This window comes from Engystomops pustulosus, chromosome 4, assembly GCF_040894005.1.
Source record: "Engystomops pustulosus chromosome 4, aEngPut4.maternal, whole genome shotgun sequence".
NCBI classification, from domain to species: domain Eukaryota; kingdom Metazoa; phylum Chordata; class Amphibia; order Anura; family Leptodactylidae; genus Engystomops; species Engystomops pustulosus.
The window spans coordinates 14,397,144-14,414,957 of NC_092414.1; the positions used below are offsets into that span (position 1 = coordinate 14,397,144).

General features: G+C 44.5%; 1 protein-coding gene across 1 annotated transcript; it reads left to right on the plus strand.

Annotated features, from left to right (window-relative positions):
* Positions 1 to 14,152: 14,152 nt before the first annotated feature.
* Positions 14,153 to 15,839, plus strand: LOC140126116 (E3 ubiquitin-protein ligase TRIM39-like). The gene has a single exon (XM_072145230.1). It carries the CDS (start codon positions 14,162 to 14,164, stop codon positions 15,764 to 15,766), a length of 1,605 nt encoding a protein of 534 aa, XP_072001331.1. The 5' UTR covers positions 14,153 to 14,161; the 3' UTR covers positions 15,767 to 15,839.
* Positions 15,840 to 17,814: the final 1,975 nt, after the last annotated feature.

Consider the following 17,814-nt stretch of genomic DNA (forward strand, 5'->3'; position numbering starts at 1 on the left):
TGTTGTATGTTGTATGCAATGAAAACGCAGGCAAAACGCACCGTGTGATCGCACCCAGAGATGTTACTAAAGTAAGCAGCTCCTAGTGCTAAGACAGACGCAGCGGTGTTATACTGATAGCGTTACCGGAAACCTCCGATAACACTAACAAACACTGCTGCGCTGTACCCTAGAAACGCCAGACCGCTCTCAAAGGGGTCCGACGTATTCATGAGGGGGCGGTCCCTCTTCCCCGCTCGTTCCATAGGCCGGCAGTGACTGCCGCGTGTCATACCCACAATCCCGCCCCCTCATGAATACGCCACTTTGAGAGCGGTCCGGCGCTTGTAGTGTACAGCGCGGCAGTGTTAGCGTTAATTTTTTTGGCAAATTCACACTAACGCCCATACCATTACCCCGGTACCCACCGTCACCAGGGGTGCCGGGAAGAGCCGGGTACAAACCAGTACCTGACCGTCTATAGATGGTCAGGTAGTGGGGCGGCCGCAGGATGTTATTGTTGCGCTGGAATAGCCCCCTAACAGTGGCCTATCCCAGCTCAGTAATGGCAGGCTGCTGCTGCTTTTTTGTATCAGGCTGATTTGAACAATAGGGGGCACCGCTTTTTTCCCCCCATTTTTTTGAAAAAATGAGCGAAACAGCCTGGGAGCCCCCTTAAAAGGGGGGACCCCATGCATATTTTTGTCAAAAATTTGAAGAAAAAACGGCATGGGGTGCCCCCTATTGTTCAAATCAGCCTGATACAAAAAAGCAGCAGCAGCCTGCCATTACTGAACTGGGATAGGCCACTGTTAGGGGGCTATTCCAGCGCAACAATAACAGTCTGCAGCCGCCCCACTACCTGACCATCTATAGATGGTCAGGTACTGGTTTGTACCCGGCTCTTCCCGGCACCCCTGGTGGCGGTGGGTACCGGGGTAATGGTATGGGCGTTAGTGTGAATTTGCCAAAAAAATTAAGGCAAACACTAAGGCCAGCCCTTAGTAATGAGCACCGTCACCTAGCCGGCACCACTACTATGGCAAACTATGAAGAGTGTCGCAAAAAAATAAATAATCACACCGTTTTTAACAAATATAAGTTTAATTGAACAAAGGACGCAGACACACCCTCGTTGACCATTTTATTTGTTAGAAATGTCGGTCATCGACGTAATCCTTCGAATCCGAAGTAGTCCACAGCAGGCACGGTCCTGGAAGACACAAATAACACAAACACACAAAAAAGGGTACGCAGCCATGGGGGGGGCATGCTCGTTTTCTAGGGGGGGGACATGCTCGTTGTCTAGGGGGGGGACATGCTCGTTGTCTGGGGGGGGACATGCTCATTGTCTGGGGGGGGACATGCTCGTTGTCTGGGGGGGGACAAGCTCGTTGTCTAGGGGGGGATATGCTCGTTGTCTAGGGGGGACAAGCTCATTGTCTAGGGGGGGGGGGGGAACGCTCGTTGTCTAGGGGGAGTGGAATATGCCCCCCAATTATATACATAAATATACATTGGTGCCAGTGGGGTTAATCAGTGTGTATATATATATATATATATATATGTATATTGCTGTTATATATACATTGGTGTCAGTGGATGCGTTAGAGGTATGAGCAGTGGTGTGGTTAGTGGGCGTGGCTAGGGTGTGGCTTCTGTGGGTAAAAAAATCGTCGCCGCGCGCTTCGCGCGCCGCCATTTTGTCCCTCTTTCTCCTATGCAAAAGTTGGGAGGTATGGTAATGTCCCCCACACAGCCCCACTTACCTCAATGATGCAGGTCTATGTGTTCACTGTGTGTTTCCCCGGCAGGTCATGTGACCATCCATGACATCATCACAGGTCCTTCAGAGTATTATTCCTCCAGAGGCTGCAGCCCCTGCTGGGGAAAGCAGTGACTGCACTCCTTCTCATCACCATCTGTGGAGATCGTGATGAGAGAGAGGAGGATGCGCAGGGGAGATCCGGGGCTCCAGCCAAAAGATCCGGGGCACGAGTCCCGGATCTTTTGACCTAGCGACGCCCCTGGTGTAGCCATACCCCAGGGTACGGTCTCCTGTCTCCCAGGATGTCATTTAGAGGTCGTATCCCTGTTGAGGAAAGTATCTCACCCAGAGTTTTATGACGGCCATTGTCGTTTAGTAACAGAGGACAGTTTTTTAAGGTTGTCGGGATTCCGGGGAGTCCCAGAGTCGGGGAACAAGGACCAGGGACATTAATAAGTTTAACCCTGGCTGCAAATTTACCCCACACTTTTAAGATGCGTACCATTAATGGTGAAATATTGTAAGAATCCCAATCATTCTTAGGGGGAAGCCAGAACAGGTCTGGGAGATGACCCACGCCGAGGAGGGAACACTCCAGATCTACCCATAACTTCCCACTATTGCGGCTTGTCAGATCCATTACTACTTTACTTATGGTCGCCTTATGGTAGCGTGAAAAATCTGGGAGACCTGCCCCCCCTTCTTCTTTACGTCTTGTAAAAACACTATGTTTTATTCTAGGGGGAGAGTCCCTCCAAACAAATTTAGTGGCTAGTTTACGAAGGCGATTCAAAAACACGGTATTTAGGTCTATGGGAACAGTCTGAAAAATGTATAAGATCTTGGGCAGAGTGTCCATCTTAAGCGTGTTCATCCTACCAAACCAGGATAGGGAAAGAGAGCTCCATGATTTGAGGTCAGTTTCTATATTCCTAAGCAGGGGAGCGTAGTTTAAAGCGTAAATTTGGTTCGGGTCAGAAGGTATGTACACACCCAGATATTTGATATGGCCTTTTGCCCACTTAAAAGGAAGGGAGGAGGACAAGGAGGAGACCAAGGCAGTCGGGATATTGATGTTCAGGATCTCAGATTTTTGAACATTTACTTTAAAATTACTTACTCTACTGTACGCCTCAAACTCACTCATAATATTGGGTAAACTAACTGCCGGGTCAGAAACATAAATGAGTAAATCGTCGGCGAACAGTGAGAGCTTATATGGTTTCCCCTTGACCTCTATACCCCTTACGGATGGGTTATCACGAAGTTCACATGCCAATGATTCCATTACCAGAATATACAAAAGGGGGGATAATGGGCACCCCTGTCTCATGCCATTACGAATGGGGAAGGGGGATGAAACCGAGCCGTTTACCCTAACACAAGCCGATGGATTTGTATAGAGAGCCATTATTCTGGTCTTTGTCTTTGCTCCCATGCCCAACCTCGTGAGCGTGGCCTCCAGGAACCCCCAATGCACCCTATCGAAGGCTTTTTCCGCATCCACAGTGAGCAGACACAAAGGGGTGCCCGAGCGCCGAGCCCACGAGATCAGGGTGAGCGTTTTTAGGGTGTTGTCCCTGGCCTCCCGACCCGGGACAAAGCCCACCTGTTCAGGGTGAATTAAATTTGGAATTAATGGGGATATGCGCATGGCCAAAATCTTAGAATAAATTTTGAGGTCAATATTGATCAGGGAGATGGGTCTATAATTACCACAGTGGTTGGGGTCCTTACCCGGTTTAGGTATTACTGAAATGTGGGCTCTAAGGGATTGAGGATCAAAGGGACTGTCTATGTCTATAGAATTGAAAAGGTCCGTTAAAGGTGTAGCAAGGACTTCTCCAAATACTCCATAAAACCTAGGCGTGAAGCCATCTGGCCCTGGACTTTTGCCCACTTTCAGTTTATTACCTGCAGAATTTCTTCTGAGGTGAAGTCACTATCAATTGCAGAAGCCTCCTCTGTGGAGATGGCTTTCGGGAAGTGTGATTCCAGGTAATCTGAAATCTCTCTCTCTAACTGGGCGGGAACATTGGAGGATGAACCCAGATCGTATAGAGCAGAGTAGAAGTCCCCTGAATTCACGAAGGATCTCATTCGGAGAGTTACTATAGTACCCTGAGATGAATATAAGGACATAACTGGCGCCTGCGGAGCCCTAGGATGCAAAGTTTTGGCAAGCAATTTCCCACATTTATCTCCCTACTCAAAGTAGTCTTTTTTAACCTTATCTCTAAAACACAGACTCTTTTGATCTAGTAATTGGAGGATCTTGTGTCTAATGACTGAAATTTCCATTTTCAACAAGTCGGTAGGGGAAGATTTATGGTGGTTTCTTTGGAGCCTAATTCAGAAAATAATGAATTTTCCTTTTAAGTCGCGCCCCATGTGCCATAAACACCCCTCGGATAGAGCCCTTCAATATCTCCCATCTAACTGGCATTGGAAGGTGTTGGGCCTGTCGTGTGGAGATAAATTCCATGATTACGCTACGTACCTCAGCTTCACACAGGGAATCATTTAACAAATTATCATTTAATCTCCATGAGAATTCTTTGGAGCGTTTACCCAGGTGCCCTAGCCACCCATAAACGGGCGCGTGATCCGACCAGAGGGTGGAATCAATAGAGCTCTTAGGCCCCCGGTCTAGCAATTGATGTGACACAAAGAGATAGTCTAAACGACCGTAGCTGTTATGAGTTTGGGAATGATGGCTATAGTCTCTGACCCCGGGGTGAAGTACCCTCCATAAATCCACCAATTTAAGGCTTAATAAAGAGCGTCTCAGCCTACGTAATGCCGAGTGAGAAAGAGAGGACCTACCTGTGGACGAATCCAGTGAAGGTTCAAGGGGAACGTTGAAATCGCCTCCTAGATTCAGTGCGGATCCTCCGGAAAAGGCAGCCAATTTTTTCAGGACTCCCAAGCCAAAGGGAACCTGGCCCTGGTTGGGAAAATAAACATTGGCAAACGTGAAAATATTTCCCAGTAAGTCAACTTTTAGGAATAAGTAACGGCCTTCCGGGTTGACCTCGCAGGCCATAATGGATGGTTGGAACGACTTATGGAAGGCTATGGAGACTCCACAAGCCTTCCGAGAGGGGTGCGGGCAATGATGCCAAGTTGGGTAGTACTTGCTCTGGCATTTAGGAATGCTATCCGCTCTAAAGTGCGTCTCTTGAAACATAGCCACTAGTACTCTTCGCTTATGAAGACGATATAGTATTTGGCTCCGTTTCTCTGGCTTATTGAGACCCCTGGTGTTAAATGTACAAAAGGTTAGTACAACCATAGCTTAGGTAGATAAGGACTTAGGCATGAATAGATGATGCAGTGAAGGGGGGGGGGGGGGGTAGGCCAGGAATGAGCTGGGGAGGAAAAAAGGGGGGGGGGGGGACCAAAACAAACAAAACTTGTAAAATACAATATACAACCCAGGCCCCTAGTGGGCCTAGTCAAACTAAGGTAAGGCATAAATAGCCAAGGCGGTGTCCAGCACCGCAACCCTAAGGGAGAGATGAGGAGACCGATGGGGGGCGAGACTCCCGGCCAGGGGCGGACTGGCCATAGTACCCACCGGGAATTTTCCCGGTGGGCCGGTCGGTCCTGGGCCGGTGTGGGGCCGGTGCGGAGCTCGTCCGGGGCCCGGTCCGCACTCCCTCCCTCCCTTCAACTTTTCATCTAATCTATAGTACCTGCATCGTACGATGCAGGTACTATAGATTAGTACACAGACGCAGCGCAGCACTGCTGCTTCTGCGTCTGTGTATACACTCAGTGGAGGAGCGCTGACACTTACCAGATGTCAGTCTGCCTCCATGTAGCTCCGCGGCTTGATGTGAGAGGCGCGGAGCAGTGACGTCACTATCCCGCGCCTCTACACCAAGCTGCTGAAGACCGGGACGAGACGAACCTGCGCCATAGAGGTGAGTATTATGGGGTTTTTTTTGTTTAAATTATAGAATTGGGACATTAAATCTTTATCTGGGGCGGGGGGGGGGGGGTGACATTATTCTTTATGTGGGGCTGGCAGGGGGCATAAATTATATGTCTGGGGCGGGGGGGGGGGGCATTATTCTTTATCTGGGCTGGCATGGGGCATAAATTATATGTCTGGGGCGGGGGGGGACATTATTATTTATCTGGGGCGGGGGGGGACATTATTCTTTATCTGGGGCTGGCAGGGGGCATAAATTATATGTCTGGGGCGGGGGGGGGGACATTATTATTTATCTGGGGCGGGGGGGGGGGACATTATTATTTATCTGGGGCTGGCAGGGGGCATAAATTATATGTCTGGGGCGGGGGGGGGGGGGACATTATTATTTATCTGGGGCGGGGGGGGACATTATTATTTATCTGGGCGGGGGGGGACGACATTATTCTTCATCTGGGGCTGGCAGGGGGCATAAATTATATGTCTGGGGCGGGGGGGACATTATTATTTAATCTGGGGCGGGGGGGGGACATTATTCTTTATCTGGGGCTGGCAGGGGGCATAAATTATATGTCTGGGGCGGGGGGGGGGACATTATTATTTATCTGGGGCAGGGGGGACATTATTCTTTATCTGGGGCTGGCAGGGGGCATAAATTATATGTCTGGGGCGTTATTCTATATCTGGGGCATGCAAGGGGCATTGATTACATGTCTGGGGCGTGCAAGGAGGGGCCTTATTCTATTTCTGGGGCTGGCAGGGGGCATTGATTATATGTCTGAGGGGGGGGGGGCATTATTCTATATCTGGGGCTAGTAAGGGGCATTGATTATATGTCTGGCGGGGGGGGGGGCATTATTCTATATTTGGGGCTGGCAGGGGGCATTAATTATATGTCTGGGGCGTGCGGGGGGGCATTATTCAATATCTGGGGCTGTCAGGAGGCATTAATTCTATGTCTGGAGCGGGCTGGGTCCATTAATTCTATGTCTGGGGCAGGCTGGGGCCATTAATTCTATGTCTGGGGCAGGCTGGGTCCATTAATTCTATGTCTGGGGCAGGCTGGGGCCATTAATTCTATGTCTGGGGCAGGCTGGGTCCATTAATTCTATGTCTGGGGCAGGCTGGGGCCATTAATTCTATGTCTGGGGCAGGCTGGGGCCATTAATTCTATGTCGGGGGCAGGCTGGGGCCATTAATTCTATGTCGGGGGCAGGCTGGGGCCATTAATTCTATGTCTGGGGCAGGCTGGGGCCATTAATTCTATGTCTGGGGCAGGCTGGGGCCATTAATTCTATGTCTGGGGCAGGCTGGGGCCATTAATTCTATGTCGGGGGCAGGCTGGGGCCATTAATTCTATGTCTGGGGCAGGCTGGGGCCATTAATTCTATTTCTGGGGCAGGCTGGGGCCATTAATTCTATGTCTGGGGCAGGCTGGGGCCATTAATTCTATGTCTGGGGCAGGCTGGGGCCATTAATTCTATGTCTGGGGCAGGCTGGGGCCATTAATTCTATGTCTGGGGTAGGCTGGGGCCATTAATTCTATGTCTGGGGTAGGCTGGGGCCATTAATTCTATGTCTGGGGTAGGCTGGGGCCATTAATTCTATGTCTGGGGTAGGTTGGGGCCATTAATTCTATGTCTGGGGTAGGTTGGGGGCATATATTCTATGTCTGGGGTAGGCTGGGGGCATTCATTTTATGACTGGGGAAAGCTGGGGCCATTATTATTACGCCTGGGTCATAGTCGGAGCTCTATCAATACTGGGGTGGGGGGGGGGGGGGTTAAGGGGGTTAAAGGAGAGAAAGAAGAAATAAAATATCCTATACTATTACAGTATGTTACATTATGGGGCACTATTTGTGTGGTGCTAATATTTCAGGGGGCTCTATTACAGTATTTGGGGCACAGTATTAGTGGTAGCAGAAGAAGGGACAATGGGAAAGCGCAGAACATAAGACGTCTGTGTGGTAAACTCTGCAGGAATGCTGTGTACCTGGAGGAAGAGACAAGGTGATGGCGGAACTAATGAAGAAGAGGAACGAGAACAATCCGAGGAGACGTCACCTGATGTCACTGGATGCAATAGGTGAGGATCTCATGTGTTTTCTGTAGCTGTATATGGTAAATACTGATTTTTTTCATGTTCGCTTCTGTTTATATATGTAGTATTATAGTAGTTATATTCTTGTACATAGGGGGCAGTATTATAGTGAGTTATATTCTTGTACATAGGGGGCAGTATTATAGTAGTTCGATTCTTGTACATAGGGGGCAGTATTATAGTAGGCATATTCTTGTACATATGGGGCAGTATTATAGTAGTTCTATTCTTGTACATAGGGGGCAGTATTATAGTAGTTATATTCCTGTACATAGGGGGCAGTATTATAGTAGTTATATTCTTGTACATAGGGGGCAGTATTATAGTAGTTCGATTCTTGTACATAGGGGGCAGTATTATAGTAGGCATATTCTTGTACATAGGGGGCAGTATTATAGTAGTTCTATTCTTGTACATAGGGGGCAGTATTATAGTAGTTATATTCCTGTACATAGGGGGCAGTATTATAGTAGTTATATTCTTGTACATAGGGGCAGTATTATAGTAGTTATATTCCTGTACATAGGGGGCAGTATTATAGTAGTTATATTCTTGTACATAGGGGGCAGTATTATAGTAGTTATATTCTTGTACATAGGGGGCAGTATTATAGTGAGTTATATTCTTGTACATAGGGGGCAGTATTATAGTAGTTCGATTCTTGTACATAGGGGGCAGTATTATAGTAGGCATATTCTTGTACATAGGGTGCAGTATTATAGTAGTTATATTCTTGTACATAGGGGGCAGTATTATAGTAGTTATATTCTTGTACATAGGGGGCAGTATTATAGTAGTTATATTCTTGTACATAGGGGGCAGTATTATAGTAGTTATATACTTGTACATAGGGGACAGTATTATAGTAGTTATATTCCTGTACATAGGGGGCAGTATTATAGTAGTTATATTCCTGTACATAGAGGGCAGTATTATAGTAGTTATATTCTTGTACATAGGGGGCAGTATTATAGTAGTTATATTCTTGTACATAGAGAGCAGTATTATAGTAGTTATATTCTTGTACATAGGGGCAGTATTATAGTAGTTATATTCTTGTACATAGGGGCAGTATTATAGTAGTTATATTCTTGTACATAGAGAGCAGTATTATAGTAGTTATATTCTTGTACATAGGGGACAGTATTATAGTAGTTATATTCTTGTACATAGGGGCAGTATTATAGTAGTTATATTCCTGTACATAGGGGGCAGTATTATAGTAGTTATATTCCTGTACATAGGGGGCAGTATTATAGTAGTTATATTCTTGTACATAGGGGGCAGTATTATAGTAGTTATATTCTTGTACATAGGGGGCAGTGTTATAGTAGTTATATTCTTGTACATAGAGAGCAGTATTATAGTAGTTATATTCTTGTACATAGGGGGCAGTATTATAGTAGTTATATTCTTGTACATAGGGGGCAGTATTATAGTAGTTATATTCCTGTACATAGGGGGCAGTATTATAGTAGTTATATTCTTGTACATAGAGAGCAGTATTATTGTAGTTATATTCTTGTACATAGGGGGCAGTATTATAGTAGTTATATTCTTGTACATAGGGGGCAGTATTATAGTAGTTATATTCTTGTACATAGGGGGCAGTATTATAGTAGTTATATTCTTGTACATAGAGAGCAGTATTATAGTAGTTATATTCTTGTACATAGGGGGCAGTATTATAGTAGTTATATTCTTGTACATAGGGGGCAGTATTATAGTAGTTATATTCCTGTACATAGGGGGCAGTGTTATAGTAGTTATATTCTTGTACATAGGGGGCAGTATTATAGTAGTTATATTCTTGTACATAGGGGGCAGTATTATAGTAGTTATATCCTTGTACATAGAGAGCAGTATTATAGTAGTTATATTCTTGTACATAGGGGGCAGTATTATAGTAGTTATATTCCTGTACATAGGGGGCAGTATTATAGTAGTTGGCTTGTATATGGGAGAAGGTATTGTAGTAGTTTTATTTTGTATATAGAAGGCAGGATTGAATGTGTTATTCGAAATGTGTTACTGTAGCAATATTCTTGTACATAGGAGGCAGTATCAATATATTCTTTCTCTGAATTGTACATGTATGGCACAGGGGAAAGGTATTTAAGGCTTATCGGGTCGTGTGTTTGCATCATTTACTGATCGACAGGTCACATTCTTTGCACATTAAATTCACTTAATGCAAAACAAGAACATCTTTTCCAGTAATGCCATCTACCAACAATTTGTCTGTTATAACCCCATCCACATTATCTGACCACACCCACTTGTTTTGACTCCGCCCATAAAATGGGGCCACTTTTATAGTTTTTTCCAGGGCCATTTTAAATTCCCAGTCCGCCCCTGCTCCCGGCACATCTCCGCCTACAAAGTGTAATCCTATTACAAGGAAAAATACATAGAGCGCTACTAAGTTGAGATAACGAATAACTACAATCACCCCAGACATGCCCCCGAGGGTAGCAAGATCAGTGGTGATACAAGAGGTACAGGAAAAACTATAAAACCACAATAAAAGAAGCTAAGGCATATTGCTTAGATAAATATAACGTATATCGTATATCAGGTAATAGATTATACGTAAACCGCTCAGGGTCCAGAAGATGAGATTGTAACTCTGTCTGAGCCTTTTCTGCGTGCCTCCTTCCATTTCTCCCAAGGCGGCTGCACCGGCGCCGAGTTGATAATAGGCCACTCAGATAAGGCTATCTGTGGCAGCTCAAACGTCCCCAAAAACTTCGGAAGGTCTCCAAGGGTTCTGAAAACAGCCGACTTCCCATTTTTCTTTGCAATCAATTGGAACGGGTCGCCCCATCTATAGGGAATGTCCCTGGATTGTAATTCCGCTAACAAAGGGCGCAGGGCCCTCCGCAGTTGTAGGGTTCTCCCCGCCAGGTCTGGGAGGACTATGATTTTGGAGCCCCGAAACGAGATATCTTTAACCCCTTAACGCTGAAGCCACTTTTCACCTTCCTGACACGGCCCATTTTTTAAAATCTGACATGTGTCTATTTAAGTGGTTATAACTTTGGAACGCTTTAACATATCCAGTTGATTTTGAGATTGTTTTTTCGTGACACATTGTACTTCATGTTGGTCGAGAAATTTAATCAATATGTTTAGTATTTATTTATGAAATAAATGGAAATTTGCCAAAAATTTTGAAAAAAACAATGTTTTCAAAATTCAAAATTTTCTACTTTTTGGAAAGTTAGTCATATCACTAAAATAACTTGATAACTAACATTTTCCATATGTCTGCTTTAACTTGGCATCATTTTTCAAACATCTTTTCCTTTTTTTAGGATGCTAGGAGGCTTATAACTTTAGGTGCAATTTTTCAGATTTTCACGAAAATCATCAAAACCTACTTTTGGAGGGTCAGTTTAGTTAGAAGTGACTTTATAAGGCCTACATGATAGAAAACCCCCACAAATGACACCATTTTAGAAACTACACCCCTCAAAATATTCATAACAACCTTTGGGAATTTTGTTAACCCTTTGAGCGTTTCATGAGGGTGAAAGATAAATGAAAGTGAAATTACAGAAATGTAATTTTATCTTACAATAGATTCATTGAACACTAAAATTTGCACCTTCACAATGGGTTAAAAAGGAAAATGCATTTTACCATGTTTAGGGCAATTCCTCCTGAGCATGCCAATGCCCATTTTGTCACTGTACCCTGCTGTACGGGCACAGGGGGGCACTTGGAATGGAAAGAGCGTTGTTTCGTTTTTGCAGGGCTATATGGCTGAAAAAGTTTTCATGTGTCAGGATGAATTTGGAGAGCCCTAATGGTACCAAAACAGAGGAAAGCCCCAACAAGAGACACCATTCTGGAAAGTACACCCCTTGGAGAGTTTAGCAATGTGTAATTTGTGTATTTGCCCAAACAGGTGTTTGATTCAATTAGGCCCCAAAAGGGAAAAAAGGTGAAAATATTCTCAAAAAAGTCACTTTTACCCCAAATTTTTGTAAGCCACAAGGGATAAAAGATGAAACAACTCCCATAAATGTGTAAAACTATTTCTCCTAAGCACAGAACTGCACCACTTTTGCATATAAAGTGTTGTATGGGTACACAGTAGGGCTCAGAAGGGAAGGGAGGGGCTTTGGCCTTTTAGAAGCCAGATTTGACAATCATCCATTACATGTGTCAGGATGCATTTGGAGAGCCCTAGTGGTACCAAAAATGAGGGGAACCCCAACAAATGTCACCATTTTGGAAAGTGCACCCTTTGGAGAATTTAGCAAGGTGTAATATGTGTACTTTCCCCCACAAGTGTTTGCTTCAATTAGGTCCCTAAAAGGAAAAAGATGAACATTTTCCCAAAAAAGTCACTTTTACGGCTAATTTTTGTATCCCATAAGGCATTAAAGATAAAATAACCCCAAAAAATGTGTACTAGCATTTCTCCCGAGTATAAAATTGCCCCACACATGCAAATAAAATGTTGTATGGGTACGCAGTGAAGCTCAGAAGGGAAAGAGGGGCGTAGGCCTTTTAGAAGCCAAATTTGACAGACATCCTTTACATGTGTCAAGATGCATTTAGAGAGCCGTAGTGGTACCAAAACAGAGCGGAACCCCAACAAGTGACACCATTTTGGAAAGCACACCCCTTAGAGAATTTAGTAAGGTGTAATATGAGTATTTGTCCATATAGGTGTTTGATTTAATTAGGGCTTAAATAGGACAAAGGTGAACATTTTCATTGTACCCCTAATTTTTTATAGCCACAAGGGATAAAAAAAATGTAATAACCCCTTAAAATGTGTAAACCTATTTCTCTCAAGTGTAGAAGTACCCCACATGTGTATATAAAATGTTGTATGGGCGCACAGTAAAAGGGAAGGGGAATGTTTTGCCTTTTAGAAGCCAAATTTGACAGAAATGTTTGACATGCATTTGGAGAACCCTAGTGGTATAAAACAGATAAGAATCCGAAAAGTGACCCTAATTTTTGAACACACACCCCTTAGAGAATTTTGCAATGCCAGAAGCATGACGTAATAATACTGCATTTTGCGGGAACGCACCTCCCGCCATGCAGTATTATTATGTCAAATGTCGGGAAGGGGTTAATACATGTTGACTGTTTAATTCTTGACCAAAATTAATGTATTGTAAATAAATTACAGCTTATAACTTCCGCCTCCATTTTTGGGGTTAACAAAGGGTTAACAAACTTATTAAAGTTGATTTTTCATACATTGAGGGGTTTAGTTTCTATGATGCCATAATTTACCGAATGTTACTGTTATTTAGGCCTCTCGAAGTCTCCTAAAGCTGAGCAGGTGCCTCTAGATATGGGGTTTTGCGATTTTCATAAAAAATTTTAAAAAAGCACACAAAATTCTGAACAACCCAACCACTTAGAAAAAAAAAAGATGAATAAAAAGCCCAGGCCGATATAAAGAAGACATTGGGGAAATGTTAGTTATGAAGTGGTTTGGGTGCTATGACTATCTGCCTGAAAAACTGAAAATTTTGAACTTTGAAAATGAAGAATTTTTAGATTTTATTGCAAAATATCAGATTTTTTCATAACTAAACACAAAAGATATCATCCGAAATTTTAAACTACTTTGAAGTACAATGTGTGATGAGAAAACAATCTCAAAATCCCCTGGATATGTTAAAGCGTTCCAAATTACTCTCATAATGACACAGGGCAGGGTTAAAAAATATCAGGCTTGGTCCTAAAGCCCTAAAAGGTCGTAATCCTGAAAGAGTTAAACTGTATTTGCGTTTACATTTACATAGCGTTTACATTGTATTTATATTGCACTTGCATTACATTAGCGCTTACATTGCATTTCGTTTCCATAGCGTTTGTATCCTGATCGCATCACAATTTGTAACATTGCATTTTTGTAAACACAGTGTAAAATGTTAACTGAATATTAGCAGAATGTTAGCACAATGTATGAACACAGCATCTAGATGAGCCTCCAGCTCCTCCTCTCTGACAGTGGAGAGGATTATAATGGTTAGATACTGGGACTGATATCGCTGCAGAGGTTAGAAAAAAAATTCAAAGTGCCCCTGAAACTGTGCAGACTCCACTACAGCATGGTTTGTGAATCTCCACATGTGTGCGGTGGTGAAAGGACCTGAGTGAAGTTGGCCCCCCACCTTGTTCAAATCAAGCAAAATTGGTGTCAAACGTTTCTGCTACATTTGTACTGGTTTGTGCAGCAGCAATTTCCGTTTGTGCCGCTATCATTTTTAAGAAATTAATGAAAGTTTTCAGAGGTCATCAGAGGTCAACCAGCCCCCCACATTGCCCAAACCAAACCAAACTGGTGCCGAACAATTCTGTTATGTTTATGCTGGTTTGTGCTGTCAGCCATGGCGTCTGCCGACCTGAGAGAGGAGCTGGACTGCTCCATCTGTCTGACCACTTATACAGATCCTGTAATGCTGAGATGTGGACACAACTTCTGCCGGGTCTGTATTGATCGTGTGCTGGATACACAGGACGGGTCTGGGGGTTATTCCTGTCCTGAATGTAGAGAAGAGTTTCAGGAGAGGCCGGCACTGATGAGGAACTTAGCTCTGCGGAAGATAATGGAGAATCTACTGACTACTCAACCAACACCGAGAGAAACCGGGATCTTCTGCTCTTACTGTGTGGACTCTCCTGTACCTGCTGTGAGGTCCTGTCTACATTGTGAGGCTTCTCTGTGTGATAAACACCTGAAAGTCCACAGCAAGTCACCAGAACACGTCTTATCTGACCCCAGCACGTCCCCGGGGAACCGGAAATGTTCTGTCCATAAGGAAGTGTTAAAGTATTACTGTACTAAGGAGAACATCTGTATCTGTGTGTCCTGCAGACTGGATGGAGAACATCGGGGACACCAGGTGGAGATGCTGGATGAGGCCTCTAAGAAGAAGAAGAAGAAACTGAGAAATGTTCTTCAGAAACTGATCATAAGGAGGGAGGAGACTGAAGAAAGAGTCCAGAGTCTGGAGGAGAGCAGGAGAAAAGCTCAAGAAAAAGCCTCTGGAGAAGCTGAGAGAGTCACTGCCCTGTTTATAGACATCAGGAGACGACTGGACGACCTGGAGAAGAGGGTCCTGAGTGACATCTCCAGGCAGGAGAAGGAAAAGTCCCTCTCACTGTCTGCTCTGATCCAGAAGCTGGAGATACAGAAGGACGAGCTGTCCAGGAAGATGAGGCACATTGAGGAGCTGTGTAACATGACTGATCCACTGACTGTGTTACAGGAACCAGACACAGGTGACTTGTGTGATCCTGAGGAGGGGGGAGGTGATGAGGACACAGGGGGACATGATAACCAGCGCCATGATGTAGATGGTCTGGATGTGACTGTGATCTCAGACACATTACACACATTATGTGACATAATATCAGGTATAAGGCGCAGGATCTATGTGGAGGGTCCTGCAGACATATTACTGGATGTAAACACGGCTCATAATAATCTCCATATATCAGACGACCTGAAAACTGCAACCAGGACACAAGAGAAGCAGAATCGTCCAGAAACAGCAGAGAGATTCCAGGATTATGAGCAGGTGATGAGCAGCCGGAGATTTACCTCAGGACGACATTACTGGGATGTGGAGAGCAGGAGATCAGGGAGGTGGAGGGTCGGGATGTGTTATCCCAGTATAGACAGGAGGGGAGATCAGTCATGTATTGGAGATAATAACAAGTCCTGGGGTTTGCAGAGATTTATTAATGAGTATTATGTGATACATGACAGTAATGGGATCCAGTTACCTCACAATATCTCCAGTGATAGATTCCGGATCTGTCTGGATTATGAGGCGGGGGAGTTGTCCTTCTATGAGCTGTGTGACCCCATCAGACACTTACACACCTTCACCACCACCTTCACCGAGCCCCTTCATGCTGCATTATGTGTAGGGGAAGGTTCTATAAAGATATTAGGGGGAGGCAGGAAGTGGGAGAAACCATCATAAAATGTGTCTCTGGTTCTACATTATTTCCTTTATTTTCCTGTTGATCAATAAACGTCTATAAATTCTGTATAAAGATCGTCCAGTCCTTCATCACTTCCTCACAGCAAGTTCCTGAGAGAAAACTGGTAAATAAAAAGTTAAGTAGATAAAATTATGATGGTTGCTTAACATATTGTTGGTTTTCTAGATCTCTGCTTGCTGTCATTCTATAGAAGCCTCATTGTTTATTTCCTGAGGGGATAAACCAGCTCCTGGTCATGTGATGTCACACAGGTTCACAGCTGGATACAGTAATCAGAACTATCATACACCTGGGGGCGTAGCCTTTATTATCAGGCCCATCATACACCTGTGGGTGGAGCCTCTAGTATATCAGGCCTATCATGCACCTGGGGGTGGAGCCTCTAGTACAGGGGTCTCAAACTCGCGGCCCGCGGGCCAACTGCGGCCCGCGGGACAATATTTTGCGGCCCCCACCTGCATGGAGAGGGCAGGTCACGCTGCATGGAGAGGGCCCACGGGCCGAGCCCTCTCCATAGCCGGTAAGTCTTTGCTGCATATTGCAGCAAAGGCTTACCGGTAACACCCGCGATCGGTGCTAGTACCGATCGCGGGTGTTTTGACAGCGATGGCTGCCGGCAAAGCTGCCGGCGCCGCCATCTTACCTGGGATCGCCGCTCCCCGTGACGTCATCGGGGGACGGCGATCCGTCTCCATGGTAGCCTCGGGTCTTCCGTAGACCCGAGGCTATTTCGTTTTAACCCCTTCATTACAATGTGCTGATAGCACATTGTAATGAATGAGGAGGAAAATCCCCATATACTGCCATACTGTAGTATGGCAGTATATGATAGGATCGATCAGACAACCTGGGGTTAAAGTACCCTAGGGAGTCTGAAAAATAGTATAAATAAAAATACAAAAAAGTTAAAAAAAAAAATATATATAATAAAAAAACCTAAAATTTCAAATCACCCCCCTTTCCCTAGAACTGACATAAATATAAATAAACAGTAAAAATCATAAACACATCAGGTATCGACGCGTCCGAAAATGCCCAATCTATCAAAATATGATAACGTTTTTTCAATGCTTTTAACCCCGTAACAGAAAATAGCGCCCAAAGTCGAAAATGGCACTTTTTTGCCATTTTGAAAAATATAAAAAATCTATCAAAAGTGATCAAAAGGTCGTACAGTCCTAAAAATGATATCATTGAAAATATTATCAAATTTCGCAAAAAATGACACCACCCACAGCTCCGTACACCAACGTATAAAAAAGTTATTAGCGCCAGAAGTTGGCAAAATCAAAAAAATAATTGTTGTACAGGAGGTTTTAATTTTTGTAAAAAACATTATAAACCTATAACAAATTTGGTATCCCCTTAATCGTAACGACCCATAGAATAAAGTAGACATGTCATTTGGGGCGCTCAGTGAAAGACGTAATATCCAAGCCCACAAGAAAATGGCGCAAATGCGTTTTTTCACCATTTTCATTGCATTTGGAATTTTTTTCCCGCTTCCGAGTACATGGCATGGAATATTTAATACCATCACTATGAAGTGCAATTTGTTACGCAGAAAACAAGCCATCACACAGCTCTTTACGTGTAAAAATAAAAAAGTTATAGATTTTTGAAGGTGGGGAGTGAAAAATTGACATGAAAAAACAGGAAAGGGCCCGTAACCGGTTAATCCCCTTCCCTCCGGTACTTGAAGAAGATGAAGTCGCCGCTCTGAACGCACTTGGTGCAGGTCAGAGCGGCGACTTCATCTTCTTCGATGGGAGGGACACGGGGAGGCAAGTACCGGGGGGGAGGGGGGCGATGGAGTGTCCCTGACTGGGCTCAGTGCGGTAGGAGCTTGGGACCCCTCGGTGCACAGGACGCGTTCATAGAGAAAAAACATGTCTCCCAGCTCGGGGCTTTCCTTGCGCTGGGAGACGCCATGACATTTGAATCTGAATAATGCTATTTTGTAAGTGCATTTTGTGTGGAAAACTTGATGCGGCCCAGCCTTACCCAGAATCTACCTCAAGCGGCC

What these genes read in the sequence shown, in the direction of transcription:
- LOC140126116 (XM_072145230.1), top strand. Translation starts at nt 14,162, where the DNA reads ATGGCGTCTGCCGACCTGAGAGAGGAGCTGGACTGCTCCATCTGTCTG.